The sequence below is a fragment of the Gossypium hirsutum genome, chromosome D09 (genome assembly GCF_007990345.1).
Source record: "Gossypium hirsutum isolate 1008001.06 chromosome D09, Gossypium_hirsutum_v2.1, whole genome shotgun sequence".
NCBI lineage: Eukaryota > Viridiplantae > Streptophyta > Magnoliopsida > Malvales > Malvaceae > Gossypium > Gossypium hirsutum.
The window spans coordinates 34,807,516-34,824,898 of record NC_053445.1 but is presented as its reverse complement, the minus strand read 5'-3'; the positions used below and the strand labels follow the sequence as shown (position 1 = coordinate 34,824,898).

Genomic DNA, 17,383 nt, shown 5'->3' with positions numbered 1-17,383 from the left:
TCTTATTATGTTTTATTATGAGGAGACATCAAAAACATTGCTTCTATTCCTATTTGCTTTAATATCTTTCCTTATTTTTAACCTCATTTAACCGAAAGGGGACAATGGGCACTATTGCAAACTATCTATATTCACTTGAATTTGTCTCAACTCCATATTCATATTCTTATACTTCTCATTTTTATTTTTAAATATTTGGATTTGAGCGTATATATGTACTTTCTTTTTTATTTTTCAAAGTATCTATCGAAACGAGTCTAGTAACTAATCTTCTGCATTCTGTAGCCCATTCAAGGGGTAGATGCTAGCCACGAGTTTTAAAGTTGCTCCATGCCTAGGGTGAGGATCGAACCCTCGACCACTGGTTAAGGTAGGAGAGACCTTGTCATCTCACCTAACTCTCGTGGTTATTGTTAGAGATTGTGTGACTCAAATCCCGACACTTGTTAAAGAAATAAATATAGTGGCAAAATAAGGGGATCTGTAGGGGCGTATAGAACTATACTTCTTCTATTTGACTTTGATTAAAACAAGTTGAAAAAATAAATGCAATGGAAAAATACAAACCATATCGCACAAGTTGAGTCTGTATAGAATTATACTCTTCTATTTGACTTTGATTAGAACAAGAGGATTTTTCAACCCTTAAATAGATGTAGTTGAAACTTCTCTTGTATCATTCTTTTTTCAACATTAGTGAATTTCTCCTCATCTAACCATGGTTTTTTTCCAGAATGGGTTTTCACGTAAAATCTGTGTGTTATTATTTTTCTTTTCTTATTACTTCTTGTGATCGTTCTATTGCCATTATCAACATTTATTATAACAATTATAAATGTGTACTTTTAAATATCCATCCATGCACATAAAATTATGGGTAAACTATACACATGGTCATTAAACTATTAGTAAATTTACGTTTTGGTCACTCAACTTCAAAAAGTTGCAAAATGATTACTAAACTATCTGAAAGTTTTTATTTAAGTCACTGGGCTGCTAAAATCGTTGTTGTATGGCCTTCTCTGTTTGCACCACCTATACCAATAGAAGGCTCTCATTTCCCTACTCTTCTACAATTCAGTTTTATTTTCATGAAACAGCTTCTGTCAACCAAAATCTAAACAACTTCATTTTTTGATCTTCGACATTGACCATAAGATTGACATAGATCTAAGGTATGTTATTCTACTTGTATATGGGTATTGATCCATTGTACCGATTGCTGAGTCGTTCCTTGGAGCTCGTTAGCTAAACCTTTTTTAAAGGCCAATTAAATAAAAAATTTTGAATAGTTCAGTAATTTAAATAAAAACTTTCGAATAGTCCAATGACTATTTTTGTAACTTTTTGAAATTGAGTGACCAAAATGTAAACTTATTAATAATTTAATGAGTTTAAAGTCTAAAATTATAAACTTTTAAAAATTTTGAATATACTCATGTTCCAACAACCTCGAGTATAAATAGTTTGTATTTGTATCATAAAAACATCTTAATTTGTAATGTCCAAAATTACAAAATTTTAATTTGTTCCATAAAAATATCATAATGTGTAATAATAAGTGTTAGAGGATATGAGGTGTTTGCCCATGAGATCAAGTAAGTACAAATTTTGTGGTATGGTAGTTGGATTATTATTTGGTGGAGTTTTTAATTTTGTAAGTAAAGTTTTTCTAATAAAAATTTCATTACTTAAAAATTCGGTTTTATGATTTGTTTATTTATTTTTATATATTTGAAATTAGTTTGTATGCTTTTGGCTCAGTTGTGTATAATAAATTTATAATATTTTTATAACATAAAAATTAGTTAATAAATTGAAAAAGTAATATATTTGTAAAATATTTTAATTTTTAACTAATTTAGAATCAATTATATTTATTTTATTTTATTTTATTTTAAAATATTTACAAAATTTTATCATGGTGTGAATATTACTATTATAATTAAATAATATTATTAATAACTTCTTACAGGTTATTTATTATACATATTATTAAATTTAATTTGATAAATATTATTAATATTTGTCTTTTTTTAATATATAAATATATTTTAAGCTTAACAATTTAATATTTATTAATTTTAATATTATAACATTAAACGTTATTTAATTAAGTAAAATATTAAAGTGAAGAGATAATTCATTTAAAATCAATTTTACGTTTAACATATAAAGTATTATAAACATTAATAAAAATATTTCATTTTTAATAAACATTAATTAAAAAATAGGACTCGTATCATATTTATAGTTAAAATGCTTATCACTTACCGTAATATAAAATACTCTATATATAAAAAAATATTCATGTGTTTATACCTTGAATGCAATATATTAGTTTACATACCCTTTTACTGTATGAATTTATTAATTAAAATATATTAAATTATTTTTATAAATTGTACGATAAAAATACAATTTTAAAAAAATAATCAACCACTATTACAACATACCTAAAGCATTAAAGATATCAATTAGAAAAGAACTTTATGATGTGTATCATTTTTTAGGTTAAATGATAAATATTTTAATTTATATAAACAAATTTTTGTTGTTAACAAATTTAATTAATTTAAACCAAATTTAAATACAACAAATGAGACCCACACTATTATTAAAGTCAATTTACTAATCTGTCGACCATTTAATGGTGACACTTGGAAAAAGGAGAACTAATCTAGAACTAAATATGTTACTTTATATATATATATATATATATATATATATTTGATTAGAGGTGTTAATGAGTCACGTCAGGCTCGGGTTGAGCCTAAACATGATATTAATACATTTTATACTTATGTCATGAGTCGTGGATCAAAACTCGTGATCATTGCGCACAGAACGTCCCATAGAGGTCAACTTATTAAATGGAGCTTATTTGACTCATATGAACTAACTCGATTTGAAGTCTTGGTGGCCCAATGCAAAACTAGAATTACAAGGGTAATTAATGCAAATCCTAAGGATAAAAGATTTATAGAGTTTAAATCATTCAGGACTTTCAATTGTAGATAGGTTCTAATATTGACTGTCGATGTAACTCAATTTATACCATTGGATCTGAGAGAGGTCAACTATAAATAGAGATCTTCCCCTTCATTACTTTATTCTTAAGTTAAAGAATATATTGAAAGCATTTACTCAAACATTTGGTGCATTGCTTTCTTGTGGCTTTTCAACTCTCTTATTGCTCTTTTCGTTTTGAGTTGCTTCCACTATATTTTTTTTATGCCTTAGAGAATTTCCGGGAGTATTCTCACTTTTCGAGTGTTAGGCTAGACAAATTTGAAGTAGAGAAATCACCTAAGGACTCGCGGATTGCCAGATTTAAGTTCTAGCCCCATGATACTTGGCCCAACTCAAAAAATGAACTTAAAAAATCCGCTCATATTTGTAAATGGCTCAAGCTCATTTTAGGCTCGTCCATATTATTTTTAAAAAAATTAAAATATATTTTTATATTATTTTTAATTTAATATTTTTATTTATTAAAATTATATATATAGTCATCTTAATATTTTTAATGTTTACATTATTGTAGTATTATGTACTACTATCGATTTACTTGTTATATGCTATAAATTGTATAACATATAAAAATAACATAATATAAAACATTACAAACTTAAAAACAAGTTGAATCAAGCTCGGGTTTAGGCCTTGAATGTTCAAACCCAAGCCTGACCAATATTTTAAACAGGTCTAATTTTTTTGTCCAAACCCTCCCAATTTTTGAGAGGGTCTTCGGGCTTGTACAGGTAATTCAACTCATGAGTAGGTCTAGATATTTTTATCCAAATCCTCCCAACTTTTACGCGGGTCTTTAGGCTTACACGGGTCACTTGGCCCATGAGTAGATCTAGTATATATATAATATCAATTAAGAGCAAGTGTTGATTTTTCCTAATTGAAGCGTTAAAAAAAATACTAAACTATTATCATATAAAAAAATTAAATTGGTTTGTAGTTGTCTAACTTTACTTTTGAAAGTGATGATATTTTTTACGAATCTTTTCAACAAATACCGAAGATATCAACCCAACAAAATTTTGCTAGAATGGACAAAGTAAACCCCTAGAAACCTAGTTACAAATGAGCCTACTATCTTATATTCGCAGTAATATAGACTTTTAACACAATGATAAATCAAGGATAATATCACTTCATTATCTAGTATTTTGAGCTTGATTTTTTAAAAAAATCTCATTATAGATTTTAATTATATCTTCTTCTTTTTTACACAATACTTAGAACTACGTATAGTCTCTCCAATTCATAAGTAGGAGGATAATGCGCTTTAGCGCACTTGAACTTGCATTCTTTCTTTTTTACACAATACTTAGAACTACGCATAGTCTCTCCAATTCATAAGTAGGAAGATAATGCGCTTTAGCGCACTTAAACTTGCATTCTCCTATATTAACAATAATACCTATACCAATTGAATTAACACTCAATCGACGCATTTCAAACTTCATTTATCTTTGGGTAATTGTTTGATTTAAATGACTTCCTTAGCTGATTAAATTGACTTTTATCTTTAGCCACAACAATCCTACTTACATCAAACACTTCCAAGTCTCCTCAAATGGACTCTACCATAGTTTACCTGATTCCCTTTTTCGTTAGAATTCTACATTTGCTTATTCCAAATTATAAAATAATCAACAAATTAGTACAAGTCAAAATTATCAATTTAGTAACAAATATATTGATGGTCATACTATCTCGTTTCTCAATATATTTGCTGGAGCGAGTTCAGTAATTAATTATCTGCATTTTGTAGGCTCATTAAGACGGTAGATGCTAGTCACAAGTTTTAAAGCTGCTCCATACTTAAGTTGAGAATCAAACCCTCGACCACTGGTTAAAATAGGAAACGCCCTTACCATCTCACCTAACTCTCGTGGTTGAATATGCATCTTTAATCGTAAGGAATAGAGATAAATACATACGCATTCTCAAGATACAAATAAGGAATAAGTCAACAATCATCAAACATTCAGGTTATTACAAAGTCATAAGGGAAAAAAACTTAATTGAATGATCGGCCCTCAAATTATATAATTTTTTGAGTTAAGTATTAAATTTTTTTTGATTGAATCAGGTACTTAAACTATATTTTCGTAATCATTTTAAGTTCAACCGCCTTCAACAAATCAGAAGTTAACACATATGCAATATTTATTTATTTTTCCTTTAATTCCCTTTAAAAATTGAAAAAAGGGAAAAAAAATAGTTTTAATCAAAACATAGTAAAATACTAAACTTGAGTTAGATTTCATCTTTTCCTTTCTCTTCAACCTATTGTTTCAAATACCATCTTCCCCTTTCCACATTCTTAGCTAGGGTTTACAAGAAAATGCACCAATAATTCAACTTGACAAGTAAATGTCATTAGATTCCAAAATATAGTACATAATAATAAAGAAAATAAACTATTTGTCAATATTCAAATGGAATTAAAGGAAAAATAAATATTGCATACATGTCGATTTTCTGATTTGCTGGAGGGTTTTTTTAAAACGAAGATAACAACTGGGTTTCAAATGATTACGAGAATATAATTTAGGTACCTGATTCGACAAAAAAAAGGTAAAATTCAAAGGGTTGAACATTCAATTAAGCAAAAAAAAAAAAGGCAAAAGTTGAAGATTTTAAGTACATGAAACAAAACCATCTCACCATCCAAAACACAACTTCACTTAGACAAAAAGTTGTTATTGGCATGAAGATGTCAAAAGGACTCCAAGTAAAGTTTTGCAAATCATATAGAAAGTTTGCCATCTTCATTTTCTTCTTATTTTTACTTTTAAAAAGGAATTTTGCTTTTGTATGCCAGGTATAACATTTTGCATTGTATCTTTTATCTTGAAAAACATATTTCGCATTTGATTCCCTTAAATCTAAGTTCAGCACTTTCTTTTTAATTTTATAGGTGATTTTAAGTTTTTTTTTATCTCGATCAGCATGTGTATTGTTGCCAATGTAAGAAGACGTGGGTTCGAGAGCGCGGTGAAGTGCATTATCCTTCTATTAATGGGTTGAGGAGGGACTATGGGTAATTCTAAACACTGTGTTAAAAAGAGCAGAACCTATAATAAGATTATTTTCTATCATCAGTAGCTTTGGAGTATATATTGTATATTATAAGGTACAAATCTATGCATGATAAGTTAGCAATTCGTGAAATTATTTTAGAGGCGAATCCGTATTTAATGTTTGATAGTAATCCAAATATAAATGAAAATTGCAGGAAAATAAATAGAAACTTGCAGTATGTTAACCCTATTTATGCTTTGATTATTGTTATTATTATTACATTGACATATAAAATTAATATTATATTTAATTCACCACTAAATTGGGTTTTTTATATAATTAATACTATATTGAAATTTAATGCTTATTTTAATTTCCACTATTTTTATTTTTGGTCTAATAAAGAACAACATTAAATTTTTGTAAGTTGCCATTAGAAACTCTTTTTTTGAATTAGAAATTTTTGATATATAATTAATTAATTTTACATATTAATCTTTTTAATTTATATTGATATTAATACAAAAAAAAACAAAACCAAATTTTGAAAGTTAAAACATTTATATTATATTGTTTTCACTTTCTCAATCCTTATAAATTTCGTACTAAATTTTCAACAAATAAATATAATATATTTTAATTATTTCACATGATTAATTTAATCCGTGCATAATAAATAAAAGGATGACATATATAAATGATTACTTTTATTTGTACAATATATATACTAAATTCGAAAATAACATCTTTGCTATTACAACAATTAAGAGAATGTAATTTCAAGTACATTTAAACATGTTTTCCCTGATTTAAAGGATAAAAATAAGCATTATATAAAAAATTCCAAATTCCAACATAAATTTATGAAAAAAGCGTTACTTTGAACCAAATTTGTTACTTGTTTGTTCTACCGTGACTTTTTTAAACATCGTGTCCTTAACTATTTAAAGAAAAACTTTTATGAGTAAACTAAATTCGAAAAAGAAATCACATATTAATACATAATATAAACTTTAATTTAATATAATTACACACGTAAAACTTGAATTATGATTAATCTGTATAAATGAAACATTGATTTTAATTCAATTATATACATTTAAAAATAACTATATATATTTATAGTCATTTTTTTAAATGTATATAATTGAATTAAAATCAATGTAATTTGTGAAAATCAAAACAAATTAAAATTTCATGTCTAAAATCACACAAAATTAAAATTTATGTATGACATTATACATTGAGTCAAATTTCATATATGATTTTTAATATTTATCTCATTCAAACAATTTATCCAAGACTAAGACTTAATGTATCACGCAAGTAACTTAACTCTTGAACAAGTCTAAACGATGCCATGTAACTTTTTTTATTAAGAATTAAAAATGAAGTCTTGAAAAGCTGAAACATATTGTACTTCTGAACAGAGAACGCAAAATCAAACCTTGAAGATGACATTATTAGCTAAAGCATCCAGAAACCCTAAACATGAACCATAAAAAGGAAAATGAAGTCTTAGAAAACCCAGAAGGAATATTTGGTTTACAATTGATAACTTGTTTTCAAAGAAAAAAAGGATTCTCATTCCCTGCAAGTATAACACATCTCTTATTGTTTTTAAATTAATTAAAACTCAAGTGATCATCAAAATCCCAATAATATCTCCAAATTGTTCTATCAAATCCAATTACACAATTTTCCAAATGCATCAACAAATATAAACAACAGTTCCTAAATTCAAATAGTTCATGTAAGGGTAAATATACATTTTGGTACTTGAACTTGGTTTCAAAGTTCAAATTGGTACCTAAAGTTTCTTTTATCCAATTAGATACCTAAACTTTTTTTTGGTCTAATTAAGTACTTGAACCTGGCGTTTTGGTTCAAATTAGTGCCTAACTTGGTTTCATAGTTCAAATTGGTTCAAATAAGTCATTTATGATAACTACTAATTTGGATCAAAAAGCCAAATTCAAGAACCAATTTGAACCAAGAAATCAAGTTCAAGTACCTAATTGGACCAAAAAAAAACCCTAGGTATCAATTTGAACCTTGAAGCCAAGTTCAGATACCAAAATGTATATTTACCCTTCGTGTAAGTATACTTCTAAATACATTAAAAAAGCTTAAAACCTACACTCACCCGAGTCTGAGTCCAAATAGTATAGATATTCAGTAAAGAAAGGACCATCATCCTTTCTGCTCATCAACCAAGCCAGCAAATGTCTGAAATAACATGGTCTAAGTCTATAATTTTCCTTTTCTGCCTAGTTCTTTAGTGTGATTCTATTATATTATAGACAATATTTCATACAGGACAAGATCGGAAAACATATCGATCTAGCAATTAGTACTGAGACAACCAAAGAGCACAAAAAAGTATGGATGATGCCATAATAAACACACAGTCATTCCAACTCTACAGACTTTGTAATCTTTGTATAATTACAAGTTATTGAACAACATATGATACTTGAGGAGCTAAGCAAAAAGAACCTGAGAACTCGAGGGTGTCAAGTCCGATAAACGATCTGGGGCGTCAATAACAAGCCACCGAACTCTGAAGCTCCACTTCTTCTCTGAGTTGCTTGTTTGGTTCAGGCTCGAGATATAGCCCACAGCAACGTGAAGGTTCCGACCAACGACATATATTTTATTATCGCATGCATTGACAGCAAAAGGTTTGCGTATCTGCTCCGGTAATGGGGGACCTTCGATTGTTTCCCAAGAATCACTGTCAGGATCATAAACCTTAAGCTTCATTCTTTCAAGCTCAGAAACAACAAACAAGTGACCATAGACCACTACACTTGACCCGGTCCAGCCTTCTCTCAAACCTACAGCCATACTTTCCCAATTATTAGTTCTTGGATCGTAAACCTGACCCCTCGGAGAGACGAAAAACGGCCACAACCAGCCTTCGGTCACAAGAAGTTTTCCATTGAGAACTGCAGAATCATAAGATGCCATATTTGTCCCCATGCTTGCAATTGAGTGCCAATTCCCCTTTTCGGGATCTAAAACCTCGGCTGAGTCAAGCTCGAAAAGATCTCCACTGTTTCCTCCAGCAACATATATCATACCATTAATCACTTCACTAGCAAAAAACGATCTAGCAGTATTCATCTTATTCATCACAGTCCAACGGTTTTTATGAATTTCATACTTCAACACCATGTCAAGGGGGCAATCCACATCAGAGACCATACCCCCACAAACAAATAGAGAACCCTCACGAGGAATCGAAACACACCTAAAACCATGGGGACAAACTTTGTCTTTGCACGGCATCGCTGGGATGGTATGCCATGAGAAGTGAGTAAGGTCGAGAACTTGCCATTGGATTTTCCCTGTGCATTTGTGGAAGGCGAACACAAAGAGCCAAGGGTCTTTGAAACCGAGTTCCTTCCTTCGAGTGAAAAATCGCTCTTTATTACCAAGCAGAAGATGCCATCGCTTGCAGACGACTCTACAAGCTCCATGGTTCTCAACTGGAAGCCGGAGGAGACAATTAAGAGCCACATCATCGGGAAGGCCCGGGATAAGTGGTTCTCCTTGAAGAGACAACTCAAACTCTAATGAAGGATTCAACAATGAAGACTGAATCACAGCTAATCTAAATTTGGGGGATAATGTCATCTGAGAATCCCCTAACTTATGAACGGGCGCCTTTTGGGACGAAAACCGAACCCTTTGCATCTTTCTCCCGGAAACAACAACGATCTAAAACCTTTGAAAAGACTACCCAAAGAACCTTGTTTAATCTTCAAATTCCCAACTATCCTTACTTAAGATTTCAACAACATAAACTATCCCTTGTTCTTCCACAATCACAGCAAAACCCTAAAAATTTTATCATAATTCACACATCCCCTTCCTAAATGATCCAAAATCAAATTCCTATGCATCAAAAGCAACAATTTCAACTCTTTTTCTCTTTATATACACTCACCTATCAAGATACCAACAATCACTTCAAATATTCCACAACTTGAATTAACCCCCCCCAAAAAAAAATATTAACTTTTCTTCAAATACAATAACAAAACCAAAAACCCAGTAATCTAATTCATAGAAAATGAAGCAATTAAGGGCCTGAAGAGATTGATAATACAGAAAAAGAGACTAAACAGAGAAAATATTTCACCCTAAATAACTTCAAAATAAACCCATAAATCACAAAGAAAAATGAAAAGATATGAAAAAACTTACAAAATAAGGGATTTTCCTTGAACAGTTTCCATTAAAGATGGTGAGCTCTTTTTATGGGATTTAAAGCTGGTTTTCTGCAATGACTATTTTGCAGTATTACACCTTAATATCAAAGGTATTCGATTATTATATATATATTTTTTTAAAAAACCAAAGGGTTGATGATAAAGATTCTGTTTCTGGTCTAAAAGGCTAAATTGAAATCCACGTGCTAAGTAATTTCCAATTGGTTAAAATCTGTCACAAGTGCCGATACACTCTTCGTTTAGTTCATGTACTTTCATTTTGAGCAAATTACATCTACAGTTCTTAAACTATTAATAAATTTATATTTTAGTTACTCAATTTCAATAAGTTATAAATGATCATTAAATTATTCGAAAGTTTTCATTTAAATCACTAAATTATTCGAAAGTTTTTATTTAAGTCATTGAATTGTTAAGTTTTTCTAAAAAATGTTCACCTAGTGAGCTTTAAGAGATAATTCGACGATCAATGTAATGGATCAATACCCATCGTTGAGTAGAATAACATACTTTAGATCCAAGTCAATCTGACAATCAGTGTCGGAGATCAAATAATAAAGTTATTTAGATTTTGGTTTGCAAATTCGTGACGTTCAGAACTGTTTCATAAAAAAAATTGTAAAAGAGAAGGAAAAGAAGGACTTTTAATTGTTGCAGGTAGTGCGAACAAAGAAGGCCACACAACAACGATTTTAAAAATTTGGTGACTTAAATGAAAACTTTCGAATAGTTTAGTGGCCATTTTGTAATTTTTTAAAGTTGAGTGATCGAAACGTAAATTTACTAATAATTTAGTGATTAAAACATAAACATACTAATAGTTTAGTGACCTTGGATGTAGTTTATCCTTTTATTTTTTTTAGGAATTTAGTCCCTCTATTTTTCATATTTCAAAATTCAGATCCAACTATTAACATTGTTAAAATTATTTTGTTAAATTCTAGTTCATTACAACATTATTTTTTTAGTTATATTGTTACCAAGTGAATTTTTTATTCCAAAATGTCACACTAACAAATTTAAAAATGTTAAAAAATTAGACCTGAAATTTGAAATCTAAAAAGTAGAGGCTAACTTCCTGAAAATAAAAATATAGGTACTAAATTCTAAATTTATGAAAAGTACAAAGGCCTATGACATATTTTAGCGTTTTCAATTTCCAAGAGGGCTCAAGAAAAGTATAGGTAAACTACACCTAAGGTCACTGAAACTATTAGTAAGTTTACATTATGGTCATTCAACTTCAAAAAGTTACAAAATAGCAACTGAACTATTTGAAAGTTTTCATTTAGGTCACTGGACTACTAAGTTTTTTTGTTTTTTGTTTTTTAAAGGTCCAGCTATCAGGCTCCAAGCAGCAATTCTTATGGTGGATCAGTTCCATCGACGAGTAGAAGTATATACCTTAAATCCAAGTCGATTTGACGGTTAGTGTCAGATATTAGAGTAGAAAGTTATGTGGATTTTGGTTCGAAAATTCATAATGTTGAAAACTATTTTATATAAAAAAAATTAAACTGTTGAAAAGAAGGGAATTGAGAGTTTTCGATTGGTGCAAGCGATGCGAACAAAGAAGATCATACAACAATAATTTTAACATCCCAATGACTTAAATAAAAACTTTCGAATAGTTTAATGACTGTTTTGTAACTATTTGAAATTGAATGACCAAAATGTAAACTTATAGTTTAGTGACCTTGGATGCAATTTACCTTTTTATTTTTAGGAATTTAATCACTCTACTTTTCAAATTTCAAGATTCAAGTTCAAATATTAATATTATTAAAATTATTTTGTTAAATTCAAGTTCGTTACAACGCCATGTTTTAATTATATTGCTACCAAGTGAGTATTTTTTTTATTTAATTATATTGCTACCAAGTGAGTATTTTTTTTACTCCAAAATGTCTTAACAGTAAAAAAACTAAATTCTTAAAAATAAAAATGTAAGAACTAAATTCTAAATCTATAAAAAGTACAGGGACTGATGATAAATTTTAACCTTTCCAGTTTGCAACAGGCGTCAAGAAAAGTATAAGCTATAGGTTTGTTGTCCACGCGCTTTTACTGCGGGTGTTGGAATTCAGAACTATAATAAATGTTTCTTTTGCCCATGCAATTGTTAAAAATAACCCGATTGCAAACGCGTGGATTAGGCTAAATAATAATAATATAGTTGGCAATCTTTTCTTCAGCCTTAAGCTACAATGTTGATTTGTTTACGGGTCGAGTTATTTGTTCAATTCGTGACTTATTTAGAATTAAAATTGCTTTACATCATATAGCAATGTGCTATTAGAGATGAGTTTTTGTTGAAGTGAATAAAAATGTCACTATCCTAAAGAGAAACTATAAATCTTGTATCGACTATACATTAGAATTCAATTCGATATAATAGTAATAAAACCTCTTTGTGAGACCAAATTCAAAATTCCATGCAACCAAAAAAGGACAATGGCAAAACAGAGGCTGAGGTAAAACCTTCACTAGATGGCACCAAATGATATTTTGTATTACATTTGGAGCAAAAGCATAGTAAGCTGACGAAAATCGGTTTTTGTGGCCCAATGAAGCCAAGTTGAAGGACCATCGGTCAACGAATAAAAGTTACTCCAGAGATAACAGGTTAATCTTTTTCCAGAGCTCACATCACATTGAACATTTATATTCCAAGCACATAGAACAGTTACCATATTCCGATATGAAAGGATAAGTCGGTAACTATAGGTGATAATGTTAAAAGTTAAACATCTATCTAAGCTTGTTTTGTTGCATCTACGTTCGGAGCTAAGTCCGGAAAGGGTTTCCGGTTCTGATTGTTTCCCCTCTCTCATGTCTATATGATTCTAGAAAAAGCAATTGTAAAAACAAGTTCCAACTTAACAAGAAAAATGCATACAGTTCGATGATGCATAGTACCATTACATATACGCGGCTTTTTCTTTTCTTTTCTTTGGGGGGGGGGTGGGGTGGGGTGGGGAGGATATGAGACTACTTTATTTTATACTACTATTGCTTCTTTATCATAGGGAGAAAACACACAAGCCTAGAGATGGAGAGACAAATCCATATCTACCAGATCTTCCTCCTCGGCACTGGAACTAGCTTCGGATGAAGAACTTGGAACAACAACATCCACGAAGAGTTGAAGCTCTTTTTTAGGACAATTCTCCGGTTCCACATGTTCGTTGGGAGCAATCCTGGGCCTTCTTGATGCATTTGAAGTCTCAGCATTCCTGGATCTGTCAGCTTCACGGGACCTCTTACCCGAACTTCTCCTCTCAGATCGACCAACATTAGCTGAACCTGCGCTTGGAGGACCTGGAGAAAGGCACAAACAGCAATAGGTTCATAGACAACCGAGATGACCCGAAACCAAGGCCGGGGTTAGTTATAGCAAAGGTAGGATTTCGAAGCTTACCAGCATTTTGAGCTTGAACGTTTGGCAAGGCGTTTCCGAAGGATGGTGACAGAGTAACCTGGCTAACCTGAAATTCATTGGTATTAAACTGACGAACTCCATTTGAACCCAAAAATAAAGAAGAATCTACAAGAAAACCAGGGGCTACAACACTACCGAACAAAGCAAATGCAGCAGAAGGCATGGCTGCGATCATGCCAACTGGAACAAATGCTCTCGAAGCCAAAATGTTATGGTAATAAGCTGCACAAGAACTGCAGACATACGGGAAGTCCACATTGCTGCCAACAGGAGCAAATGCTCGTGAAGCAAGACTGTTATGGTGATAAGTTGCACCATAACTGTAGCCATAGGAGAAGTCAGGAGACAAGATAACCGGAATTAGAGGAACTCCGGAATAGCCGCCAATGAACTGGCTCCTACTTACCTGGTTCGTTTCATTCAAGTAGATCATCCAAGAGAAATCACATGCCAGGTGTGCTGCAGGGAGCAGAGTCAGGCTGTTAAAAGCAGTAGAGTTCAGTTGGTTGTTCGGTAGGGATGCAGGAGAGTTCCCAGAATTGTTCACGGAACTAGTACTGAACTGGGTTGGGCTGTTAAAACTGGAAGAGGAGTTTGGTTGGCTGTTCGGTAGGGATGCAGGAGGGTTCCCAGAATTGTTCACAGAATTAGAAGTGATCGCACTCAGGCTGTTAAAACTGGCAAAGGAGTTCAGTTGGCTGTTTGGTAGGGATGCAGGAGGATTCCCGGTATTGTTCACCGAACTACTGGAACCACCAGGGTAATTCAGGGCCCTCAAAATGCTACCATCTTGATGAATCCTAAGGTGGCCACCTAAAGCTCGATGGCTGCTAAAAACTTTGTTGCAATAGAAGCATGTTTTAGTACCTGCATGCTCCTCAGAATCGTCTCTAGGCAAAAGGAAATTCATGGTAGCAACTAGAAAGCTATAGGAAAAATTTTGTGATGTTGAAGAATGGTCCCGTTTCTAACTCCATTTTATAACGTTTCACAGCGAAGAGATGCCATAGAAGTTTACACCAATTAATGTAAATAAGAATTTGCAATAAAAGCCATTTAAGACATCCAATCAAAGAAAGAAAAAATGGGGAGAAAAAAAAAGTTGACATAAGAAAGAACCTTGTTGAAACAGCTTTCAAGCAGCCTTGTCCACAATAACCCACGTTTCGAAAAGTCATAAATGGCCATGCAGAGAATCAAATCTGGCGAAACAAATGCGACCACGTAGAGTGGCACCAACTATCAAAAAGTTATGAAACAATCTGGCACCAGAGATTTTCAGTTTCAGTTAAGGGGTACTTCCGGAACATGCAAAAACATAAAAGAAAGCCCAATGCATTCAGGGCCTGCTCTCAATGTCATATCTATGTTCCATGGACATAATATCATGCCAAACACATGCTCGTCTTCTGATTTTCCTAAAGAAAACGAACAGCAACCAGTCAATCAATCCATAACAAGCTTAACAATCAACTCCTTAAGGCCAAGTTTCATACGTAAATTTTATGTTTATCAGATGTTCTCCTATCATGATTAACGTTCCTCTTTCTCAAATTGCAGTTAAAAGAAGGTTTTCTCACAGACATCGACAAATGTTCAATAAATAAGTTGAAAGAGTATAGAGGATGTTTTACTCGAAAGCGTAAAATACATATTTGTGTTAAGACATTAATAGAACTAAAGATATTATAATCCACATTGGACTATACATAACTAAACTATTTCAAACTTAAACAGAAGCTGTAAGTAACTATGTTTTATTCGTACTCGGAAAACATCTTATAGAGAAAATCACCATAACCCAATCCAGCTATTCACTAGTCCTTCATAACTATAATCATATTCCACTAAAACAGTTGTTGATATCTTACTAATATGGATCAGTTATAAAATGATAGGAAAAAACATGAGGAAACTGCAAAACAAAAAGAGGGATGTGGTTCGGAATGAATGATAAGAATGTATAAACAATATACTTACCACAATAAGGATGGCCAAGGCAATAAAAGTCCCACTAAAAGAGGAACCAACAATTGTTCATAGCCGATACCTATCGAATATTGAAATCACCATAGCCAAAGAAAAAAGGCAAGATTTAGAACTTCAGACAAGAAAATACCAGCACTTAGTCAAAAACCGAAAAGTAATTGAAATGATACTTGTATTCTTATACAATGACATCAAATATGCAGAAAGACGTTCAGTAACTTCAACACCTCAAAAAATTATATTTCATTGTTCAACTTCATTCACTTTCACAATCAAACAAATGAGAAAGATGTAAATTTTTTTTCCTATGTTGTTCCGACTACTCGTTTTTCTTTTTAAGTAACCCTATCCAACACATTTTCAAAGGAGATATGATCCTCTAACAAAGAGCACCCACCGGTAGATCATAAATAAACGAATAGCTTATTACCAGCCATTAAATATTCAGAAAATCATTCAATAACTTCAACACCTTAATAGATCATATCCCATTGTTCCTTTACTTTCACAACCAAATAAATGGGAAGATGTAACTATTTTCCTGTGTTGTTTTGACTATTCGTTTTTCTTTTTAACCCTATCCAACACATTTCCAAAGGAGATATGATCCTCTAACAAAGGGCACCTATCGGTAGATCATAAATAAATAAAAAACTTATTACCAAACATCAAATATCCAGAAAGACATTCAGCAACTTCAACACCTTCATAGATCATATCCCATTGTTCATTAACTTTCACAATCAAATAAATGAGAAGATGTAAATATTTTTCCTATGTTGTTCCGACTATTCATTTTTTTTTCTTTTAAAGTACCCTTATACAACACATTTTCAAAGGAGATATGATCCTCTAACAACCTTCCAAATACACGAAAAGAACATAAATGCATCAGCCAAGAATCTATAGGCGAACTTAGACTCAAATACGCGAAGATAACATAAATGTATCAGCCATTTATACCTATAGGCGACACACACACGCTCAAATACGCGAAAAGAACATAGATGTATCAACTCCGTATATCTATAGGCGACACTCACACTCAAATCCGAGTAACATAGATTTTCATTTTCCTTAGCTAATTAGGAGTTATTGGTCATTGTTTAATAAGGGCAAATTTAATTTCATCAAAGCTTCAATAAATAAGATGACTTTGCATCCAACATAAGCTAATAAGCCTAATATTATATATATATGTCATAATGAAGAACAAAGCAAACTCAACCGTTTCGTTTTTTTTTCACTTTCCGAGAAACAACAGATTAATTTTCCATGAACAGAAAATTTAAAGAAAATTAAATTCTAAAAAAAAATCCCAATAATCTCAGGTCAATCAAAAAAGGAAAAGAAAATAACCATTAAAACCATCGAAACAACGAAATAAATTTCCTTACCACCTGAAAATTCTTAAAGAAACGGCATGCCTAGTTGTACAGAGCTGTTGAGTACCGGATGAAATTAATGGGTTTCGAGCAAAATAATCCCCTATTTCATCTACATTTTCTCTGAGAATTGTTAACCAAGGCGGTTGAGAAAATTTTATTTAAGGGATAGAAATTGGCTCTCATTCAAAAATGAAATATTCTCGTACCTCTCTCTATTCTTCCAAATTTAAAATTTAGTCCAAAAGAATTTCAAAATTCAGTTCCAACTATTATCA

General features: G+C 31.3%; 2 protein-coding genes across 9 annotated transcripts; both read right to left on the bottom strand.

Annotated features, from left to right (window-relative positions):
• Positions 1-8,419: 8,419 nt before the first annotated feature.
• On the bottom strand, positions 8,420-10,507 carry LOC121220837 (F-box/kelch-repeat protein At1g30090). The gene is made up of 2 exons (XM_041100437.1): positions 10,264-10,507; positions 8,420-10,003 (listed from the first exon to the last, which is right to left on the bottom strand). The coding sequence occupies exon 2, from the start codon at positions 9,748-9,750 to the stop codon at positions 8,533-8,535; it is 1,218 nt and encodes a 405-aa protein (XP_040956371.1). The 5' UTR covers positions 9,751-10,003; positions 10,264-10,507; the 3' UTR covers positions 8,420-8,532.
• A 2,744-nt stretch (positions 10,508-13,251) lies between these two features.
• Positions 13,252-17,315, bottom strand: LOC107892599 (uncharacterized). Of its 8 annotated transcripts, none has more exons than XM_041100445.1 (6): positions 17,121-17,315; positions 15,712-15,781; positions 14,851-14,933; positions 14,138-14,698; positions 13,711-13,777; positions 13,252-13,610 (listed from the first exon to the last, which is right to left on the bottom strand). In XM_041100445.1, the coding sequence occupies exons 3-6, from the start codon at positions 14,917-14,919 to the stop codon at positions 13,336-13,338; spliced, it is 972 nt and encodes a 323-aa protein (XP_040956379.1). In that variant the 5' UTR covers positions 14,920-14,933; positions 15,712-15,781; positions 17,121-17,315; the 3' UTR covers positions 13,252-13,335. The 8 variants fall into 8 exon arrangements, with proteins under 8 accessions (XP_040956379.1, XP_040956375.1, XP_040956376.1 ...); XM_041100441.1 differs by having other exon boundaries at positions 14,851-15,149; positions 17,121-17,314; XM_041100442.1 differs by having other exon boundaries at positions 14,851-14,993; positions 17,121-17,314.
• Positions 17,316-17,383: the final 68 nt, after the last annotated feature.

Coding starts and splice junctions, on each gene's coding strand:
- LOC107892599 (XM_041100445.1), bottom strand. CDS start 14,919: ATGGCCATTTATGACTTTTCGAAACGTGGGTTATTGTGGACAAGGCTG. Junction 14,699..14,850: donor TTGAAAGCTGTTTCAACAAG/GTTCTTTCTTAT, acceptor AAATGGAGTTAG/AAACGGGACCATTCTTCAAC. Junction 13,611..13,710: donor CGTTCAAGCTCAAAATGCTG/GTAAGCTTCGAA, acceptor GCCTTTCTCCAG/GTCCTCCAAGCGCAGGTTCA.
- LOC121220837 (XM_041100437.1), bottom strand. CDS start 9,750: ATGCAAAGGGTTCGGTTTTCGTCCCAAAAGGCGCCCGTTCATAAGTTA.